General features: G+C 44.3%; 1 protein-coding gene across 2 annotated transcripts in view; it reads right to left on the bottom strand.

The window, feature by feature from the left end:
* The window catches only part of DDX11 (DEAD/H-box helicase 11), a 151,306-nt gene extending 129,292 nt beyond the window's left edge, over nucleotides 1-22,014 (bottom strand). For both annotated transcript variants that reach the window (XM_040345244.1, XM_040345245.1), the window contains exons 1-2: nucleotides 21,796-22,014; nucleotides 5,355-5,523 (exon numbers count right to left, since the gene is read on the bottom strand). In XM_040345244.1, coding sequence (XP_040201178.1) covers nucleotides 5,355-5,495 — 141 coding nt within the window. In that variant the 5' untranslated portion in view covers nucleotides 5,496-5,523; nucleotides 21,796-22,014. The remainder of the gene's footprint in view (nucleotides 1-5,354; nucleotides 5,524-21,795) is intronic.

The raw sequence follows: 22,014 nt of genomic DNA, 5'->3' as shown, positions 1-22,014 counted from the left end.
CTAATAAAGGTTTAACCCCTTGATCACCGCCCTAGTTAACCCTTTCACCCCCTATTGCCAGTGTCACTAAGCGATCGGTTTTCTGATCACTGTATTAGTGTCACTGTTGCCGCTCGGTAGCTAATTTTTTTTTTATATTGAGAATTTTTTTTTTACTAAAGACATGTGGCTGAATACATTTTGATCTAAATTTTTGACTAAAATTCAGTTTATTCGATTTTTCTTATAACAAAAAGTAAAAAATATTGTTTTCTTTTCAAAAATGTCGCTCTATTTTTGTTTATAGCGCAAAAAATAAAAATCGCAGAGGCAATCAAATACCATCAAAAGAAAGCTCTATTAATGGGAAGAAAAGGACGCAAATTTTATTTGGTAGCCACGTCGCACGACCGCGCAATTGTCTGTTAAAGCGACGCAGTGCCGAATTGTAAAAACGTCTTTGGGCATTTAGCAGCATATTGGTCCAGGGCTTAAGCGGTTAACAACAACTTTATCCGTGCCCAAAAATGCAGCCTGCCCATGTCTACCAATGCAGCCACGTGTCCCCAGTGCAGCCACGTGTCCCCAGTGCAGCCTACACATACTGTAAGTTGGACGTGTGTCTTTTTTTAACCTTACCAACGATGTAACTAAGTAATTTGCGCCCCCTAACCCATGGACTTTTGATACCCCCCCACTCCGATCATACCCCCAGATGCCCCCCACTCTAATCACACCACTTAGATACCCCCAGATGCCCCCCACTCTAATCACACCACTTAGATACCTTCCAATCTAATCACACCCCCAGATGCCCCCCCACTCTGATCATACCCCCACCCCGATTGCACACCCCAGGTGCCCACCCCCACTTGGATCACACACCCCAGATTACCCCCACTCTGATCACACCTCCAGATACCCCACCAGATCCCTCCAGTCTGATCACACCCCCAGATACCCCCCTCCCCATCACATCTCACCAGTCCTGCAGCACCAGGGACAGAAGGATTATCTGTGTCCCGTACAGGTAGGAGAATATCTTCAGCAAAAGTTCCCGGTGACAGTGGCAGCTGCAGCAAACAGTGGGGAGCCTTCTATACCCTGACCTCCTCCACCGGCACTCCCTGGCTGACCCCCCCAGCGTGGCACTCGTACCTTACTACTCCGCCCTCCTATACATACTTGGATACATTCTCCCTGCTTTCTCCTGATAGAAACTAAACAACAACAGGTACCTGTGCTGGGTAAGAGCGAGGAGAGGAGGAGCCAGAGCCACCGCCTGGTTGTTCAAAGCGCGGGGAACATAACAGCTTTCAATTCAATAGCTGTGTTCCCCGCTGCGAGCCGTCATATACAGCCCCTCCCCCCTTGTCCAGGAAACATTGATAGACAGATCACCCGTCCAATCCTGGGATGGGTGATCTGTCTATCAAAGTGCCTAGACAAGGGGGAGGGGCTGTATATGACTTCGCGCGGCGGGGAACACAGCTATTGAATTGAAAGCTGTTATGTTCACACACACACTCACAGAGTATCTCACAAAAGTGAGTACACCCCTCACATTTTTGTAAATATATTCTAACTTTTCATGTGACTACATGATAACGACCCCAAACACACCTCCAAGATAACCACTGCCTTGCTAAAGGATCTGAGTGTAAAAGTGATGGCCAAGCAGGTCTCCAGACCTAAACCCTATTGAGCATCTGTGGGACATCCTCAAACAGAAGGTGGAAGAAAGCGAGGTCTCCGACATCCACCAGCTCCATGATGTCATCATGGAGTAGTGGAAGAGGACTCCAGTGGCAACCTGTGAACTCCATGCCCAAGAGGGTTAAGGAAGTGCTGGAAAATAATGGCGGCCACACAAAATATTGACACTTTGGGCCCAATTTGGACATTTTCACTTAGGGGTGTACTCACGTTTGTTCCCAGCAGTTTAGACATTAATGGCTGTGTGTTGTTATTTTGAGGGGGCAGCAAATTTAAAGTTATACAAGCTGTACACTCACTACTTTACATTATAGCAAAGTGTCATTTCTTCAGTGTTGTCACATGAAAAGATTTAATAAAATATTTACAAAAATGTGAGGGGACACACACACACACACACACACACACACACATTATATATAATTACAGTGGGGATCGAAAGTTTGGGCACCCCAGGTAAAAATTTGTATTAATGTGCATAACGAAGCCAATGAAAGATGGAAAAATCTCCAAAAGGCATCAAATTACAGATTAGACATTCTTATAATATGTCAAAAAAAGTTAGATTTTATTTTCATCATTTACACTTTCAATATTACAGAAAACCAAAAAATGGCGTCTGCAAAAGTTTGGGCGCCCTGCAGAATTTATAGCATGCACTGCCCCCTTTGCAAAGCTGAGACCTGCCAGTGTCATGGATTGTTCTCAATCATTGTCTGGGAAGACCAGGTGATGTCAATCTCAAAGGTTTTAAATGCCCAGACTCATCTGACCTTGCCCCAACAATCAGCACCATGGGTTCCTCTAAGCAGTTGTCTAGAAAACTGAAAATAGTTGACGCTCACAAAGCTGGAGAACCCTATAAGAAGATAGCAAAGCGTTTTCAGATGTCAATATCCTCTGTTCGGAATGTAATTAAGAAATGGCAGTCATCAGGAACAGTGGAAGTTAAAGCAAGATCTGGAAGACCAAGAAAAATATCAGACAGAACAGCTCGCAGGATTGTGAGAAAAGCAATTCAAAACCCACGTTTGACTGCACGATCCCTCCAGAAAGATCTGGCAGACACTGGAGTTGTGGTACACTATTTCACTATAAAGAGATACTTGTACAAATATGGTCTTCATGGAAGAGTCATCAGAAGAAAACCTCTTCTACATCCTCACCACAAAAATCAGCGTTTGAACTTTGCAAATTAACAAATAGACAAGCCTGATGCATTTTGGAAACAAGTTCTGTGGACCGATGAGGTTAAAATAGAACTTTTTGGCCGGAATGAGCAAAGGTACGTTTGGAGAAGAAAGGGCACAGAATTTAATGAAATGAACCTCTGTCCAACTGTTAAGCATGGGGGTGGATCAATCATGCTTTGGGGTTGTATTGCAGCCAGTGGCACAGGGAACATTTCACAAGTAGAAGGAAAAATGGATTCAATAAAATTTCAGCAAATTTTGGATGGTATCTTGATGCCATCTGTGAAAAAGCTGAAGTTAAAGAGAGGATGGCTTCTACAAATGGATAGTGATCCTAAACACACCTCAAAATCCACGGGGGATTATATCAAGAGGCGTAAACTGAAGGTTTTGCTATGGCCTTCACAATCCCCTGACCTCAACATAATTGAAAATCTATGGATGGACCTTAAAAGAGCAGTGCGTGACAGACAGCCCAGAAATCTCAAAGAACCCGAAGACTTTTGTAAGGAAGAATGGGCAAAGATACCTCACACAAGAATTGAAAGTCTCTTGGCTGGCTACAAAAAGCATTTACAAGCTGTGATACTTGCCAAAGGGGGCAGTACAAGATATTAACTCTGCAGGGTGCCCAAACTTTTGCAGACACCATTTTTTTGTTTTCTGTCATTTTGAAAGTGTAAATGATGGAAATAAAATCTAACTTTTTTTTTACATATTATAAGAATGTCTAATCTGTAATTTGATGCCTTTTGGAGATTTTTCCATCTTTCCTTGGCTTCGTTATGCACATTAATACCAACTTTTACCTGGGGTGCCCAAACTTTCTATCCCCACTGTATACACAAATCCCTGTGCTGGCTCTCGTGCCCCCTGGCAGCTCTTAAAGGAACACCGTACCCATACAGGGTTTTGCCCAGCAAAGCCATTTTGGCAACATATATCGGCGTGAGCCAGTCGGCAAGTGGTTAATATTAGTGGAGAAATGTTGATTTATAATAGGGTGCAAGAAACATATGAGCCAACTGAATTTTTGAAAAGGATCGACATGTATTTTTTGCACTTTTCGAAAAGGTATATTTTTGAACAGGACAAAGAGGGAAAAAAAAAAAAAGTACAAAATCATTACAAATTCCCTTTAAAGTGATTGTAAAGTCCTCTTTTTATTCCTATAAAAATAACAAACATGTTATACTTACCTGCTCTTTGCAGTGTTTTTTCACAGAGCAGCCCTCTTCTCAGGGTCCCTTTTCTCTGATCAGTGCCCCCACAGAAAGAAGCTTGCTATAGGGGCACCCAAGCAGAGTCACAGCTCCCTGTGTCCATTCAGACACGAGCTGTGGCCCCAGCTCCATTTCTCTCCTGCTTGGCGAACCGACTTTGATTGAAAGCAGCAGGAGTCAATGGCACCGCTGCTGTGTCTTAGCCAATCAGGAGGGAGAGTCTCAGACGGCCAAAGAACTTGTGGACATTGCTGGACCGAGATGGGGTTCAGGTAAGTATTAGGGGGCTTCTGCACACAGAAGGCCTTTTGTCTTGATGCATAGAATGCATTAATCTAAAAAACCTTCTGACTTTACAACCCTTTTATTGGTTTGAATATAAGAATTTATTAGGCACACATTCCTAAAACATAAAGGGCTAGATTCAGAGAGAGTTACGCCGGCGTATCAGTAGATACGCCGTCGTAACTCTGAATCTACGCCGTCGTCAATTTAAGCGTATTCTGTAAACCAGATACGCTTAAATTAGGCTAAGATACGAGCGGCGTAAGTCTCTTACGCCGTCCTATCTTAGTTGCATATTTACGCTGGCCGCTAGGTGGCGCTTCCGTTGTTGTCAGCGTAGAATATGCAAATGACCTAGATACGCTGATTCACAAATGTACGTACGCCCGGCGATATTTTTTTACGTCGTTTACGTTAGGCTTTTTCGGCGTAAGGTTACTCTTGCTATTAGGAGGCGTACGCAATGTTAAGTATGGCCGTCGTTCCCGCGTCAAAATTTGAAAATTTTACGTTGCTTGCGTAACTCGTCCGTGAATGGGGCTGGACGTAATTTATGTTCACGTTGAAACCAATGACGTCCTTGCGGCATTCTTTGGAGCAATGCACACTGGGAAATTCCACGGACGGCGCATGCGCCGTTCGGGAAAAACGTCAATCACGTCGGGTCACCAATAATTAACATAAAACACACCCCCTCATCCTCATTTGAATTAGGCGCGCTTACGCCGGCCCTATTTACGCTACGCTGCCGTAACAAAGCTACCTGAATCTAGCCCCATGTGCACACACCAAGAACAGTATGAGAGACATGTTGGCATCTTTGCCTTGGGTGCCAGACTGAATACTGTACAGACTACATCAGTTAAAGGAGAGGACATAACCTGTTAGTAATGCGTAAATACTTGCCATAAGAAATAACAAATATACAACAGTCATGGGACTTTGTTTTTATGCTTACCGTTCCTGTGGGACTTTCAAAAATGCCAACCTTCCTGGCCTCTAGCACATGGTACAGCTCTGACATGAACTGCTCCTGGATGGGGTACGGAGGAAAGGGAAAGGGGAACTTTGGGGCTGTGGTCTCAGAAGATACATCCATTTCTTAAAAATGAAAAAGTAACCAATGTCTGTAATAAAATAAAAATAAAGTAATTAGCACTTTTTTTTTTTTTGCTCTGTAAAAGAGCCAGCATTTTTACCACAATGCTTATAAATACGCTCACATTTTCAGTGACAAGGAAATGTACATCTTTCACATGCAACCAAGATTCAGGTACTTGCTGAAGTACACAATTCCTATGACAACTAAAAGAGAATCAGGACATGCTGGGTCCAAAGAAACACAAAGCAAGGCAAGCACAGCCTTTGAACTACCTTGTGTTCTGTTCAGTTAGAATCAATGTAAGTTTGCTAAAATGCAGTTCGCATGCACATCAAATGTAGGAAAACAATGGAGTTCTATTTGCCTTTAGAAAATGATTGTGCACTTCTTTTATTTGCCTTTAGGCTCAATTCACATTGGTGCCATGCGAGAACCCTGCGAATCCACTGCAGGTTCCCGCATCGCACCCGACTCACAGGCAGTTCACACAAAGTTAATGCCAAACCTATTCAGTTTGCCTATATCGCAGTGTGAACTGTCAATTTGGCCGAAAACGAATCGTATGAGCGTTAACACCCATGCGATTCGATTCTGTTGCGGACCAAAAAAAAAAGGGTCATGTGCGAGTTTGTTCCAAATGCGATGCAAATTCAGAGTTTGCATTGCACAGACATTACATGCGATTTGCACTGCACATCTGATGTCGGACATCGCAGCAGTATGAACCGAGCCTTAGAAAATTAACACCAGTGATCATCAATATGAGCCCTAAACCAGCTAAATACATTCCTGGTGTAACAAAAAGGCATGCAAAGCCTTACAGCTAGCTTTCTTTAGAAAGCAGTTCAAGTAGAAAACCCTGCCCCATGCCAGTGTGCAGCAGAAAAGGACCCTTGCTACCTGTCTGACACACACCCATGCATCAGCTTTGAGTGCTCTAGTTCTGACCTAGTAAGGAGATATAGGACTTCTGTAGATGGACCACTGAGATAGCAAGGGCTCTTCTCTGAAGCATGTTGGCAGGGGACAGGATTTTTATTTTCATGTGAAAAGGCAGGAAGTCCCCTTCCAGGCATAACCTTTCTCAGCTCTATAGCAATCAATAAGGAACCAACAAAGAGGGAATGGATCCCTGTATCCTGTGATGTTCTCAAAGAAAAGAGATTTACAGACTAAACATTTCTTAACCATGCATCCCAGGCCATAGGGTCCTCCATATATTCATGACTACTTGAAATGTCCCAAAGCACGGAACATGAGGAATGCAATGCCGCACTCACCCGAAAAAAATTGAAAGCTGAAAAAGAAAAACAGTTCTTCACCTTTTAAACTCAGTTTTATTTTTCATTTTTTCATCATTTTGCTAATTTCCTTTATTATGTATTCTTATTTTAATCTATTATTATTATTAGTCATCAATATTATTAAAAAAAAAAAAATAGGATTTTTGTACTCACCGTAAAATCCATTTCGGAGTTCATGGACGGACACAGCAGCATCTTGACCTTAGGGTATTATCCTCCTTCTAGGAGATTGACTAGGCAAAAGCCTAGTCAAGATGCTGCTGTGTCCGTCCATGAACGGAAGAGAAAATAGGATTTTTGTACTCACTGTAAAATCAATTTCTCTGAGTTCATGGACGGACACAGCACCCTCCCCCTCCTTTGTTTGTACTGCTTGTTGACGAACTGAGGCTGCAGAGCAGAGAGTGAGGGATGTACCCGGGCAAACCGCCCCCTGGGAGGTACTGTACTGTGTGAAGTGTTTAACACTTAACACTTAACATGCTGTTTTTCTGCCTAGTCAATCTCAAAGAAGGAGAATAATACCCTAAGGTCAAGATGCTGCTGTGTCCGTCCATGAACGGAAGAGAAATTTTAGTTTCTTCTTCTTTTTCTCAATCAGTCATTCCCACATTATTCTTTAAAAAAATGTTTTTATAACAAACATGTTATACTTACCTCCTCTGTGCAAGGGTAAAAGTACGCTTTTACGGTTAAGAGAAGGAGTAAGCGTCCTTTATTCAAACGTGCCAGGAGCGTCAGCCTCCAGGCAGTCAAAGGGTAGGCCTCAGGGCCAAGCAAAATGCCAGAAGAAGCCCTGGGGACAGAGACCTACAAAACAGAGTCCATATGGTCTCCTTATGAAGGGGCGCGCCCGCTCGATCGAGTGGGGGGGAAGACTTCTGTGGTTTTCAGGGGCTTGGCTGAAAGAGATCCTAGACAGATGGGTCATCAGCCCTAGGCTACAAACTAGAGTTTCAGAAGTTCCCTCCGGTTCACTTTCTAAGTTTGAACATTCCCAAAGACCCAGTGAAAAGAAGGTCTTTATTTCTGGCACTAGACCGGCTGATGTCTCAGGGTGAATCATAGAGACCCCATCAGAAGAGCAGGGCATGGGGTTTTATTCAAATCTCTTCATGGTACCAAAACCAAATGGAGATGTCAGACCCATTCTAGATCTCAAAGATCTGAAATCGGTTCCTAAACATCTGCTCCTTTCGCATGGAGTCAATCTGGTCAGTCGTTTCCACCTTGCAGGGAGGAGAATTTCTAGCATCAATAGACATCAAAGATGCATATCTGCATGTGTCAATCTTTCCAACTTACCGGGAAAGCTTCTGCATTTTGCGGTAGAACACTGCCACGTTCAAGTTAGGGTCTTACCCTACGGGATGGCCACCACTCCCCAAGTGTTTACAAAGGTTCTGGACCCAGTACTAGCAAAACTAAGGGGCCAGGGTATAGCAGTAAGGGCATACCTGGACGACCTGTTGCTGGTAGATCAGTCAGTGGCACGGTTAAAGCAGGTTGTGTCCAACACGGTCAAGTATCTGGAACACCTGGGTTGAATTCTCAACCTAGAAAAATCATTCTTGCATCCGGTAAGGAGGCTGGAGTATTTAGGGCTGGTTATAGACACAGCCCAAAGAAGGGTGTTTTTGCCTCAAAGTTCAACGCTATAAGAGAGCTGATCCAGGTGGTCAGGGCAAGGAAGGGTCCTTCCATGAGGCTGCTAAGGAAGATTGTGGCGTCATTCAAAGCCGTTCCCTATGCCCAGTTTTATTCAAGACTGTTGCAAAACAGCATTCTGTCTGTCTGGAACAAAGAGACCCAAGCCTTGGATTACCCAATGTGTCTAAGGGTGTGCCAGAGTCTCAATTGGTGGTTAACGACCAAAAATGTTGCAGCAGGGGGAAATCCTTCATGCCAGTTACCTGGAAGGTAGTAACAACGTATGACAACCTGTTGGGCTGGGGTGCAGTCCTGAAAGAAACCACTGTCCAAGGGAAGTGGTCAATGTCCAAGAAGACCTTGCCCATCAACATCCTAGAGATTCGGGCAGCACGTCTAGCTCAAATAGCCTGGACGTTGAGGTTGCAAGGTTGTCCCATCAGGATACAATCCGACAATGCCACGGCAGTGGCCTATATCAATCACCAGGGGCGCACCAGAAGCCGTTCAGCCCAGGAGGTGAATCATATTCTGACCTGGGCAGAGGAGCCTGTACCTTGCCTATCTGCAGTCTTCATTCCAGGTGTGGAGAATTGGCAGGCGGATTTCTTGAGCCATCAACACATTTTCCCGGCAGAATGGGCTCTACATCCCAAAAATGTTCTGGCCATATGCCAAATATGGGGTACCTCGGACATAGATCTATTGGCATCCAGGTTCAATAGAAAGTTGGACAACTTTGTGTCAAGGACAAGGGATCCACTCGCATACGGGACAGATGCGTTTGTGACCCCGTGGAATCAGTTTCATTGATTTATGCTGTCCCCCCAGTTCAGCTGCTACTGCAGCTTCTTCCCAAAATCAAAAAGAGGAACAGAAGCCAGTGGTTCTAGTAGCCCCGGCATGGCCCAGAAGATCCTGGATTTCAGAGATCGTAAGGATGACTCTTCCATATCGTTCCGGACCTACTGTCGCAAGGGCCGGTGTTCCATCCTGCCTTACAATCACTAAATTTAATTGTTTGGCTATTGAAACCCACATTCTAAAGAATCTGGGACTTTCAGGTTCAGTGGAAACTACCCTGATTAATGCAAGGAAGCCGCCTTTCAGGACCTTTTATTATAGGGTCTGGAAGGCCTATATTTCTTGATGTCAAACCAAAAGATGGCATCCTCGGAAGTATGTCACAAGTAGAATTATTGCCTTCCTTCAGTTGGGGGTAGAAATTAAGCTGGCCTTGAGTACAATCAATGGCCAGATTTCAGCCTTGTCAGTGTTTTTTCAAAGGCCGCTTGCTTCGCATTCTTGGGTCTGGGCCTTTATACAAGGGGTAGTGCAAATGGCTCCACCAGTTAGGGCACCCTTGTGCCGTTGGGATTTGAATCTGGTTCTGTCAGTTTTACAAAGACAGCCTTTTGAGCCAATGAGCGATATTTCCTTGGTTCTTTTGACAAGGAAATTAGTGTTCTTGGTTGCGGTAACTTCCGCAAGAAGGGTATCAGAATTGGCAGCTTTTTCTTGTAAAGAGCCTACCTAGTTGTTCATAAGGATAAGGTGGTGTTGCGTCCTCACCCAACATTTCTGCCCAAGGTAATGTCAGGTTTTCATCTGAGATGTTGGCCTGCCTTCCTTTTTTCCAGAACCTTGTTCTGCGGAAGAAAGATTGTTAAACTCTCTATGTAGTGAGAGCAGTAAAAGCCTATATGAAGGCGACAGGTCAGATACGGAAAACTGATGTTTTGTTTGTGTGTGTTTTGTTTGTGCTGCCAGATGGCCCCAGGAAAAGGGCAGGCAGCATCAAAATCGAATCAAAATGGATTTGTCAGGTTATTATTCAGGCCTATGGCCTGAAAAGGAAGGTTCCACCTTTTCAAGTAAAGGCGCACTCTACCAGGGCAGTTAGTGCATCTTGGGCGGTGCATCACCAGGCTTCTATGACTCAGATTTGCAAGGCAGCAACTTGGTTGTCAGTGCATATGTTCACAAAATTCTATCAGGTGGATGCAAGATGGCAAGAGGATGCCGCCTTTGGGCGCAGTGTGCTGCATGCAGCAGTATAGGTCCTCGCGTCTGATGGCGGCCTGCTTTTGTGTCTCCCTCCCCTCAGAGGCATTGCTTTGGGACATCCCACATAGTTATTACTACACCCAAATTATTATGCCAATGATATTTTTCTCACTTACCTAAATAATAATTGATGTAAACAACAGTCAGCAAAATTCTCATGTTATCAACTATTCAAATATTATTGAACAAACCTTCCAATAACGTTTTTTTTTTCATATAAAAAAACTTCCAATGCACTGTTCCAAATTATTATGCACAGTAAGTTTCAAAACACTTTATAGGTTGTAAAGAACTAAAAAATTTCATTTGTTGTGTTTGCAGCATATATACTGAAATCAAAAGCTATTTCAATTAAAACTTTGAACAACATTTTAACAGGTCACGTTACATTTTAACATAGGACCCCTTATTTGATAGCAGCTTCACAAGTCTTGCACCCATTGAACTGAACTGAGTTTTCTGCTTGAATTTGTTTTCAAGATGTCAGGATAGCCTCTCAGAGTTGCTGTTTGGATGTAAACTGCCTCCCATCCTCATAGATCTTTTGCGTGAGGATGCTCCAAAGGTTCTCAATAGGATTGAGGTCAGGGGAGGATGGAGGCCACACCATGACCTTCTCTCCTTTTATCCCCATAGCAGCCATTGATGCAGAGGTATTCTTTGCAGCATGAGATGGTGCATTGTCATGCATGAAGACGATTTTATTACGGAAAGCATAGTTCTTCCTTCTGTACCAGGGAAGGAAGTGATCAGTCAGGAACTCCACATACTTTGCAGAGGTCATCTTTACACCTTTGGGGACCCTAAAGGGGCAGACCAGATCTCTTCCCATGATTCCGGCCCAAAACATGACTTCACCACCGCCTTGCTGACATTGCAGCCTTGTTGGAACAGGGTGGCCATCCACCAACCATCCAGGGTTGCACGGCACTCATCAGTGAACAGGACTGTTTGAAAATTAGTCTTCATGTATTTTTCTGCCCAATACAGCCGTTTCTGAGAGCATTGGTTAGTGGTGGCCGAATGAAAGGTTTATGCACAGTTGCAAGACTCTGGAGGACTCTACACCTTGATGTCCGTGGGACTCCAGAGGCACCAGCAGCTTTAAATATCTGTTTGCTGTTATGTAATGGGGTTTTAGCAGCTGCTCTCTTGATCCGATGCATGGATCTGGCAGAAATCTTCCTCAGTGTGCCTTTATCTGAACGAAACCCGTCTGTGCTCTGAATCAGCCACAAATCTCTTCATAGTGCGATGATCATGCTTACGTTTTCGTGAAATATCTAATGTTTTCATACCTCGCCCAAGGCATTGAACTATTTCACTCTTTTCGGCAGGAAAGAGCTCCCTTTTCTTTCTCATATTGCATAATCTTTGTGACACTGAAATAGAATTTGCATAATAATTTGGAACAGCGTGTATGGCTGCTCTGTGTCCCGTGATGTACTATAAAGAGAGTAAGATTTTTATAATAGCTTACGTGTAAAATCCTTTTCTTGGAGTACATCACGGGAGAGGGGGAGGCGGAGGGGGGAGAGGGATATTAAAAAAAAACTGTAGGTACTCCCTGTGTGGGAGGAGTTATATAGGGGGGACTTCCTGTCTTGAGTGTACCAGTGTCTATTCACCTATGGGTGGCGTATAACCCACACAGTAATTACTATGGCCGCTGTGTGTCCCATGATGTACTCCAAGAAAAGGATTTTACAGGTAAGCGGTTATAAAAATCCTACTTTTTGCTATAATAAATATCCCCCAAATTTTTTTTAAAAAACAAAATTTCTTCATAAGTTTAGGCCAATATGTATTATCCTACATATTTCTGGTAAAAAAAAAAAAAAAAAAAAATTTGCAATAAGCGTATATTGATTGGTTTGCTCAAAAGTTCAAGGGCCAGATTCACAGAAAAAGTACGCCGGAGTATCTGCTGATACTCCGGCGTACTTTCAAATTTGCCGCGTCGTATCTTTAGTTTGAATTCTCAAACCAAGATACGACGGCTTCTGGCCTCGATCCGACAGACGTACGGCTTCGTACGCCTTCGGATCGTAGGTGTAATACTTCGGCGACCGCTGGGTGGAGTTTGCGTCGTTTTCCGCGTCGGGTATGCTAATTAGCTGTTTACGGCGATCCACGAAGGTACGCGCGGTCGTCGCATTCTCTTATGTCGTCACTAGTCAGGTTTTCCTGGCGTAAAGTTACGGCTGCTATTTCGTGGCTTATATTTAGACTAGCCATGTTAAAGTATGACCCTACGTTACGCCGCCGAAATTCTATGTGAATCTGGCCCATATAGTCTACGAACTATGGGAAAGACTAATGCCATTTTTATGGTGTTTTTATTATTATTATTTTTTTTACTAGTAATGGCAGTGATCTGCAATTTTTAGCGGTATTGCGGCGGACAGATCAGACACTTTTGACACATTTTTGGGACCATTGACATTTATAGAGCGATCAGTGCTATAAATATGCACTGATTACTGTATAAATGTTACTGGCAGGGAAGGGGATAACACTAGGGGGCTATCAAGGGGGTTAAGTGTGTGTTCCCACTATGTGGGGAGGGGAGTGACTAGGAGAGATGACAGATTGCTGTTTCTACTTTGTAGAAACACACAATCTGTTTCCTCTCCTCTGACAACACCGGGTTCCCCACTGTGCAGCGGCGCTTGCGCGCCCTCTGGTGGCTCTAGTTACATGTGTGCTGCAACACGTAATGAGTTTGTCCATCTTGTATTTTTGCATAGTTGTGTTAGAATGAAATTCTGTTATTTTGCTTGTTCTTTTTGGTGGTTCTACAAAGTTTAGATTTACTACACTTGTAGAAACCTTTTTGGTCAAAAGAAGGTTACCATTCTCTTAGGTGGGTCAGGTACATACTGCACTGTCTCCAATTCTCCTCACTCTTCTATAAATAAACTTTGGTTTAGACGGCAGAATCTTAGTTGACGGTCATTACAGATAATTGGCCAATTTTTCTTTACAATTTCCTTCAGGACTCTATACCCAGTATTAAATCCTGTAATGAAGGATACATCATTATGCTCTCTTTTTGTTGTTGGTAAAAGCAACAGCAAGCCTGCTGATCTCACAGGTTTGCTTATCTGACAGAAGACCGCTGCTTTTAAAATTCAACATCAATACACTGTCACAGACTTCGAAATACTGTATTTCACAATATAAGCTCAGTTTAGTGGTAAAAATGTGTAAGATGAAAGATTTCAGTGGGTGTAAAAAGATGTCCACTTGGCGACTTCAGACTGTAGGCTTACTGCGGCTGAGTTGGGGATGTACCAAGATGGCTGCAACAGAACGTCACTTCCGTTAAACAACATTAAACGGGGCGCCCAATGTAATTGAATACCTGCATTCACACCTGAGCGTATTGTTTTCAGGCCGAAAGTGGGGCGATTTTTGCCACAACTTTGTACCAGGTAAAAAAAAAAAAAAACACACACACACACACACACACACAGCAGAAAAACGTATGTAATCTGCCTAAAAAGAAGCTCATGTACTTTTTTTGAGATTCTGGCATTTTGCTTAAGGCAATAGAATGCTCAGATGTGAATAGGGGCCATTTAAATGAATGGGATTTTGCCTGTTGGGTGTTTTGGAACTTTAAAAATTAGCGCTTTACGAGCTAACAACTGTCAGGTGTGAATGGGCCCTCAAGGCCATAGAGATGAGCAGAGGCCATTTTGCCTTCACTTATCCCTACTGCAAGCCACCGGCGCAGGCGGATTGGCCCTGGGCTTTACCAATTTTAAGGGTAAGCCCAGGAACCACCCCTCCCGCCGCTTCTAAAAGTGACCCAGTGGCGAATTTGCCACTTGGATCTGCAACACATCTCAATGCTGAAAAAAAAAAAAAAAAAAGTCTTGCTTTTATTAAAGCGGTAGTTCACCCTCACTTAAATCATTTTTCCATCGAGACAGGCATTGTAGCGCGAGCTACAGTATGCCTGTCCCGATTTTTTTACCCCCGTACTCACTGTGTACTTGTACATTAAAGATTTCGGCTCCCGCGGGGAATGGGCGTGCCTATGGAGAGGGAGGATGATTGACGGCCGGCCCTGGCACGCGCCGTGAAGAGCCAAGCCTATTTCGGCTATTTCCGGAGAAGCGTGACGCGCCAGAGCCAGCCGTCAATCATCCTCCGTCTCCATAGGCACGCCCATTCCCCGGTATCTTCGATGTACGAGTACGGGGGTAAAAAAAATCGGGACAGGCATACTGTAGCTCGCGCTACAATGCCTGATTTTATGGTACAAGAAAAAAAAATTAAAATTTTGCGTTCATAGGGTGAACCCCCGCTTTAAGAGTGCTTTCACACTGCGGTGGTGCACTTGCAAAGCAGGGAAAAAAAAAATTCCTGCAAGCAGCATCTTTGGGGCGGTGCTATACCGTCGGAATTGCTGCGGTATTCGGCCGCTAGGGTTAATACCTCCCGCAATGCGCCTCTGCAGAGGCGCATTGCCAGTGGTATAGCCGCGGTGTCCCATTGTTTTCAATGGGAAGGAGCGGTGGAGGAGCGGTAATCCAGGGTTTGACAAATTTGCTTGGAATCTAGGAGCCAGCTAAAAGTTAGGAGCCAGAAAACGCGCCCATGTCCCGACGAGCTCACGCGCAGAAGCGAACACATACGTGAGTAGCGCCCGCATATGTAAACGGTATTCAATCCACACATGTGAGGTATCCCCGCGATCGTTAGAGCGAGAGCAATAATTCTAGCCCTAGACCTCCTCTGTAACTTAAAACATGCAACCTGTAGATTTTTTTTAAACGTCGCCTATGGAGATTTTAAAGGGTAAAAGTTTGTCGGCATTCCACGAGCGGACGCAATTTTGAAGCGTGACATGTTGGGTATCAATTTACTCAGCGTAACATTATCTTTCACAATATTAAAAAAAATTGGGATAACTTTACTGTTGTCTTATTTTTTAATTTAAAAAAAGTGTAATTTGTTCCCAAAAAAGTGTGCTTGTAAGACGGCAAATACGGCGTGACAGAAAGTATTGCAACGATCGCCATTTTATTCTCTTGGGTGTTAAAATAAAAAAGATATATAATGTTTGGGGGGTTCTAATAAGAGGGAAGGAGATGGCAGTGAAAAATGACATATCAGAATTGCTGTTTAACTTGTAATGCCAACGGCCACCACCAGATGGCACCAGCTGACAGAAGGAAGAGCTTGGACTTCACAAGGCTGCGGCCTCAATTACCGGCCGCCATGGACACAGCGGGGGCGCATGGAGACACAGGATCCTGTGCCTCCGTGTGCCCCCATGCGTGATTGAGGCCGCGGCCTCAATTACCGGCGGGCGCCAGGTCACAATTTCTAGGCGCAATTGCGACCTGGCGCCCGGATATTGTCGACCCCTGCGGTAATCACACCGCTCCAAAGATGCTGCTAGCAGAACTTTTGGAGCATTCCCACCAGCGCAAAGGCTCAGTGCGAAAGCACTCGGGCCTTCACACTGAGACTGCAGGACAGGAGTTTTTCAGGCGGTATTTTTAGCGCTAAACCGCCTGAAAAACTCCTCAGTGTGAAAGGGGTCTTAGGGCTCATTTAGAGGTGCAAAGAAATTTGAGTGCCAATTAGCGCATCTTATGTGTTAAGACGCATTAACAGCATGTTTACGTCACGTTAACAAAACGCTTACCAGACACCCCCTCTGTGTTGATTTTCTATCCGTTTCAAATATTTTATTGGATTTTATAATTATCAAAAAATTCCATTAACAGAGCATATACAATAATGAAATAGAAATAGATATTCCATTAACAGAACATGTACAAGCGAGGGTCACTTTTTGACGAGCGAGGGTCACTTAAGCAACTTGGTAACCAGTCGCGGGCCACAATGAGCGGAGCGGGCAGATGACAGGTCAAGCCTATTCTATAGGCGCTCCAATCCGATCCGCCCAGATGGAAGGGAACTAATTCCCTTCTGTTTTTTGATCGGATTGGAGGTAGATTATGTAACATGAAGTGTCATAATCATAGCTTCATGGCAGCTATTTGACGACAAGTAATTGAGAAATTAAGTTGATTGAAATAATATAATATAATTATGTCATCTATGAAGAGAATATAATTGAATTGATTTTCTATCATATATAATGTATTTTTGTACTATCATCTTGGCTAGTAACACTTTCTAAATGATTCCCAAATGTGCTGTAAACAGGGCATTTGCAGCGCGTTTACATTGACATTAGGACCCCTTCCACACTGGGGCGCAGGCCGTGTTAGCAGTAAAGCACATCTAGCTTTTCGGCCACTAGCAGGACGCTTTTATCCCCCCCACTAGCGGCCGAGGAAAGGCTTCAAAGCGCCGCTGCTTATTGATTTCAATGGCAGAAGTGGTTTAGGAGCGGTGTATACACCGCTCCTGTACTGCCCAAAAGACACTGTTTGCAGGACTTTTTTCCCAATCCTGCAAGCGCATTGCCCCAGTGTGAAAGGGGTCTAATAGAAGCGTTTGGGGAGTAGTAAAGCAAACAACACGTTAGGTCAATTTTAACTAGAGATGCAAAATGGTGTTATCAGCATTTGCCAATAGGAAAAAAAAAGGTGCCGATAATGACACCGAAAACACGTGATTTTACCACAATTTTACTGTTAATGGTGTGTTTTTTTATAGGTCATGCGACTCAAAAACCGCATCAAAAATGTAACACAGGTGCCTTAGGTTCCATTCACACCTAGGCATTCTGGATCGCGGGCGGAAACACACATTATTTCCTAGTAGCACCCCAAAATAGGGTTGATTTTGCCACGATTGTCGAATGACAAATCGCAGTGCAGTCGCGGCAAAAATCAAGGCCGCAAACACTCATTTGGTACATGAGCTTTTTTTTGAGCATTTTTGGAGCTGAGGGAGGCCCATTCAATGTAAAGTAAAAAAAATTAAAAAAACACAGAGCGGCTACAGCTGTCCCTGCAGATCGCTCAGGTGTTAATGGAGCCTCATTGATGCGTTTTTTTCAATGGGGAGGTGCGTTTTATTTTAACTGACCAAAAATGTAGCAGGATTTTTAACAGCACTATGAAGCGCAAGGAACCAGTGTGAAGACATACATAGGAGTTAAATGGTGTGACAGACTCAGACTCTCTCATGTCTAAAATCATCCTATGACCACTAGGGGCATAGGATGAACTGAAGAATGATATCTTGGACTACCTGAGATAGGATTATTATGTTTTTAATATCCACATTATATTTCAGGATATCTGTAGGACTATTTTAAGTTTGCTGATTCTGAACTCAAAGGGTTAATTGTAGATGTGACCCTTTCATACTGCTAAATGCTAATGTCCTCACCACCAGCCATTTCGAGGTGGACCCGACAGATCCTGATCAGGCTTACGCCATAAAAGGGTCGGGCGCCTCCCTATCACAATCCATTTGTTTCATTCATTTAGCGGACCTCCAGATGTTGCAGAACTACAAGTCCCATGAGGCATAGCAAGACTCTTGACAGACACAAGCATGAAACCCAGAGGAAGAGGCATGATGGGACTTGTAGTTTTGCAACAGCTGGAGGTCCGCTAATTGCATATCCCTGGACTAGGGCAATGGTGCCTGTTGGGCTTTTTGACATCAAGTGTCTGTTTCCCAGGTGTCTAAGGCGGGCGACCTGGTTGCCCCGGTCACACTTTCAATAAACTTTACAAGTTGATGTGGATGCTTCTTCGGCTGCAAGTTTTGCAGGCGGCTGTTTAGAGTTACAACTCCTCAGCTCTGTTTTGGGGTGAAGTTTTATTTTTATGCTGTTCCCACCCCTCATTTTGACACTGCTTTGAGACATCCCACTATGTCAAAATTAAGGCTGTGTCCATCCATGAACGAAAGAGAAAATAGGATTTTATGCTCACCGTAAAATCTTTCTCTGAGTTCATGGATGTACACAGCACCCACCCCTCCTTTTTTTTTTTTTTTATTTGTACTGCTTGCTACGAACTGAACTGCTTGGTGCAGGCTGAGAGGATATAGTCAGTGGGATCGCACCCTGGGCGGGGTGGTTCTGTTTGAAGTTAACACTTTCTGCCTAGTCACTCATATGTTAAGACTAAGGCTGTGTCCATCCATGAACTCCGAGAAAGAGATTTTACGGCGAGCATAAAATACTATTTTTTACTAGTAATGGCGGCAATCTGCGATTTTTATCGGTACTGCGACCTTATGGCGGACACATCGGACACCTTTGACACATTTTTGGGACCATTGGCATTTTTATAGCGATCAGTGCTATAAAAATGCATTGATTACTGTAAAAATGTCACTGGTAGGGAAGGTATTAACACTAGGGGGCGATCAAGGGGTTAATTATGTTCCCTCATTGTGTTCTAACTGAAGGGGGGTGGGACTGACTAGGGGAAGTGACAGATCGCTGTTCATACTTTGTATGAACAGACGATCAGCCATTTCTCCCCTGAAAGAACCGGGAGCTGTGTGTTTACACACACACAGCTTCCGGTTCTCGCTCTGTCACGAGCGATCACGGGTGCCCGGCGGTGATCGCACCCGCCGGGCACTCACATCGGCACCAGGGGCACGTGCGCGCCCCTAGTGTCTGCAATGCAAAATCACGTTGTATTACGCGATTTTGCGCAGCCGGTCGGCAAGCGGTTATGCAGCGCTTTACATGTATATATTGTACATTCACATCAGTCCCTGCCCTCAAGGAGCTTACAATCTAAGGTCCCTAAATCACATTCACATATTAGGGCCAATTAACTCACCAGCATGTCTTTGGAGTGTGGGAGGAAACTCACACAGGCACAGGGAGAACATGCAAACTCCATGCAGGTAGTGTGGTGGTTGGGATTTAAACCAGTGACACTTTTTGCTGCTAGACGAAAGTGCTAACCACTACACTACTGTGGTGAACATTCCACGACCCTGGAATTATGGGACAGAGGACAATTTCATAATCACAACTGTGCTTTATGCTACCCATAGTAACTTGTATATACTCACTGGTCACTTTATTAGGTACACCTGTCCAATTGCTTGGTAACACAAGTTGCTAATCAGCCAATCACATGGCAGCAACTCAATGCATTTGGGCATCTGGATGTACTGAACAGGACTTGCTGATATTCAAACGGAGCATCAGAATGGGGATTTAGCCTTGGTTCACACTGGGTACGATTTGGAACGATTTGAGATGCGATTTGACATGTCAAATCGCATCTCAAATCGTTCCAAATCGTACCCAGTGTGAACCAGGGCTAAAGCGGAGTTTCCATCAAAAATACAATTTAGCATTAATGTGCATATAATACCCTGAAAAAAAACATTTGGATAATTTTTTTTTACTCACCTGGAAATACCTGTTGCTATGTGGTCCCACGAAATCTTCCTTCTGAATCACCTCGGTTTGTGACGTCATCTCCCTTGGCTCCTCAGCGTGCTACTGCTCCTGGGAAATGTGTGTCATCATTTCCCAGAATGCAGTGCGCAGTGTTGCGATTCCGGCTTCTTACACTGTTCTACGTTGTTGTTGGTTGCCATCACAATGGCGGTCACGTCCGACGACACTGCCCGTTGTGATGGCAACCCGAGTGCTTGACGGCGCTGCTGTTACAATGTGCATGCGCGATAATGGGGCGGGACAGGCGGTCCGTGATGGCGACTCTCGTCAGCGCTGTCCAGGAAGTAAATGCTTGTGGGCTTCAAATGCAAACAAGCAGAATGAGAACTGCGGCAAAGGAATTTAAAAGTCTCTTCACACAATAACTCTGCAGATCGGTGGCGGATATGAACATAGTAAGGGAACTGAGTTGTACAATTATAATGCATGATGAAAGAACATACTTTTAAAAATTGCACAATGTGGTTGGAACCCTGCTTTTATGCATTAAGGTGAAAAACATTCCATAGTACAGCCCCCCCCCCCCTTTTACTCATCATAGCCAGGTCTTTCCAGTGCCTAGAACTAGCACACCAGCCGATAACTCAGGTCCTTATTGGATAGATTGAAAGCAACACAGCCATTGGCTCCCGCCTCTGTCAATCAAATCCAATGATGTGGGGGGCGGGGCTGAGTCCTGCTGCGTCAATAGACCCAGCAGCAGGACATGGGAGTGCGCCTGCAGGGGGTACCCCGAGGGAGATCGCTTCTCCAATGGGGCACTCGAGAAGAGGAGCGCTGCTGAGGGTCCCCAGAGGAGGAGGATCGAGGCCAATCTGTCCAAAACCAACTGCACAGAGGAGATAAGTATGACATGTTTGTTATTTATTTTAAACCAAGGTTTTAGTTATCCTTTAAACATGTCATAGTTGTTGGTGCCAGACGGGCTAGTCTGAGTATGTCAAAAACTGATCTACTGGGGATTTTCACACACAGTCATCTCTACGGTTTACAGAGAATGGTCCGAAAAAGAGAAAATATCCAGTGAGCGACAGTTGTGTGGTCGAAAATGCCTTGCTGATGTCAGAGGAGAATGGGCAGACTGGTTTGAGATGATAGAAAGGCAGCAGTAACTCAAATAACCACTTGTTACAACCAAGGTATGTAGAATACCATCTCTGAATGCACAACACATCAAACTTTGAAGATGGGCTACAGCAGCAAAAGACCATACCGAGTGCCACTTCTGTCAGGTCAAATAACATCCACATGAATGGCAGGACCCAAGATTTCCCAGCAGAACATTGCCCAAAGCATCACACTGTGTCTGTCTGCTTGACTTCTTCCCATACTTCATCCTGGTGCCATCTCCTTCCCAGGTAAGTGACACACACCCAGCCAACCACATGATTTAAAAGAAAACAGGATTCATCAGACCAGGCCACTTTCTTCCATTGTTCTGTGGTCAAGTACTTCTGTTCATGTGCCCATTGCAGGCACTTTTGGCTTTAGAAATGGATCGGCATCCTGACTGGTCTGCCACTATGCAGCGCCATACACAACAAACTGATGGCCATTTTTCTGCCTTCAGCTTCAGGGATAACACGTTTACTTGCTGCCTAATATATATCTCACCAACTTCTAGATGTTATTTTAATGAGATACTCAACCTGTCGGTGGTCATAAAGTTATAGCTTATCAAGATACATTTAAACACCACCCCACCCTGACTGTCATTCATACAGAACCCCCCCCCCCCCCCCCCCATACAGAGAGGGCTGATCATTTCCTGCAGTAGACCCCCCAATTTCCAGGTCTCCCCATGTCTGCACACCTTACTGACCCTTCTAGGACCACCTAAGACTACAGGCAGATCCCTCTCTTATGTTTTACTTCTTCTACCACTTACCTGCTCAGGATCAGTGCAGAGACTTCATAAGCGAATCCTCCTGGATTGGGCTTCCCGTATTTGTCCTTTTATACCCAAATGGCATACCTACTCGTTGGGTAGGTATTGAGATCCCGCTATTATTCTTTTCCTGAGCAGTTTTTAACTTCTTTACTTGTTGCTGCAGCCTTCTCCAATATGGCCGCGGCTGTACTTCCGCCCATGACTAGCATCACTTCC

Source organism: Rana temporaria, chromosome 3 (assembly GCF_905171775.1).
Source record: "Rana temporaria chromosome 3, aRanTem1.1, whole genome shotgun sequence".
Classification (NCBI taxonomy): Eukaryota; Metazoa; Chordata; class Amphibia; order Anura; family Ranidae; genus Rana; species Rana temporaria.
The sequence above is the reverse complement of the archived record's forward strand: the minus strand, read 5'-3'. Positions and strand labels throughout refer to the sequence as shown.